The sequence below is a fragment of the Morus notabilis genome, unplaced genomic scaffold (genome assembly GCF_000414095.1).
Source record: "Morus notabilis unplaced genomic scaffold, ASM41409v2 C11378746, whole genome shotgun sequence".
NCBI classification, from domain to species: domain Eukaryota; kingdom Viridiplantae; phylum Streptophyta; class Magnoliopsida; order Rosales; family Moraceae; genus Morus; species Morus notabilis.
Genome location: NW_010386452.1, coordinates 1 through 1,131, shown reverse-complemented (window position 1 = coordinate 1,131; position 1,131 = coordinate 1). Strand labels below are relative to the sequence as shown.

At 37.3% G+C, this 1,131-nt stretch overlaps 1 protein-coding gene across 1 annotated transcript; it reads right to left on the bottom strand.

Moving 5' to 3' along the window:
* Positions 1-170: 170 nt before the first annotated feature.
* On the bottom strand, positions 171-1,110 carry LOC112095055 (probable cyclic nucleotide-gated ion channel 5; the record flags this gene model as incomplete). Its single annotated transcript, XM_024176733.1, has 2 exons — positions 901-1,110; positions 171-475 (listed from the first exon to the last, which is right to left on the bottom strand). Coding segments are annotated over exons 1-2 (320 nt in total), but the record flags the coding sequence as incomplete, so codon positions are not given.
* Between the last annotated feature and the right edge of the window lie 21 nt (positions 1,111-1,131).

Below are 1,131 nucleotides of genomic sequence, written 5' to 3'. Positions count from 1 at the left end.
TTTTTTTTTTGTTGGAATCTATGTCCTATTCATTCAATTCCTGATTAGTAAACACGCGGCACCACCAGAACAAGCCACATAAACATGCTAGAAACACTTCTATTTATTTATTATTATTTATAGAATGTAAGAAAAACTTTACACTGAAAATCACCATTAAAACATATTACCTTAAATTTTGCAGTCCCCACCACAGGCAGTAACAGTATTTAGAAATAAACTTCTTCGATGAAACAATCCCAGATGACAAAGCATTTTTGTAGATTCCAAAATCAAATTCTGTATCATCTCCTTTTGCTGAGCACTTCGTCTTGAGAGTAGAATTTCCGTCTTTGAACCAATCATCATAACCTGCCATGCGTTGATTGCCACAATACAAGTAATTTGTATCACATCCAAGCTGCCCCTTGCAGGTCCTCTGCCAGCATGTATCGTTGCGTTCCACAGCTAATAAATACCAAAAGGCCCCAACTATCTGCAAGACTCTTCCACAATATCAAATATTTTAAGCGGAGAAAAATTAAACATGCTAAAGGAAAGGTATGAAAAGACAAGACTTTCATTCTTTGACTCTCTCGTACACCTGCAGCTGATATGAAACTTGATGCAACAGCTTTATAGGTTCTCGAAACATTATCATGATCCCTCGGGAAAAAAAAATTATGATGATTGAATAATCCATGATTATGTCATAAATATATAAGAAATTTCAGTAACATGAGACTAGCCAAGAAAAGTTATCTCCAATATATGACTATTCGAGGCACTTCAGTTGAAATTTCTGCCCAAAAGGTAAGAAACCACGAGAGGCAAAAAGGACCAATTGAGCAAGCGACCAATCAAACAATATATACAATTCAGATGGAAAAAGAAAGGTAACCAAGCCAAATAGCCACTTACATGGCTAGCGAGCATGTACAACAGCAGATAGTACGCAGCACCTGCCCACGCAGTTTCAGCAAAGACACCTGCTGTTCTTTTGAGTTCCGAAGTTAAAGGTAACACTCGAAGCAGTCTTGGAACATACTGAAGCAAGACAATGAAAAACAATGCTTGTTTTGTAGCAAGCACATCTGACCCATTGGATCTCTGAAGAAATCTCCAAACCACAATCTGCAAAAATCGAGTAAG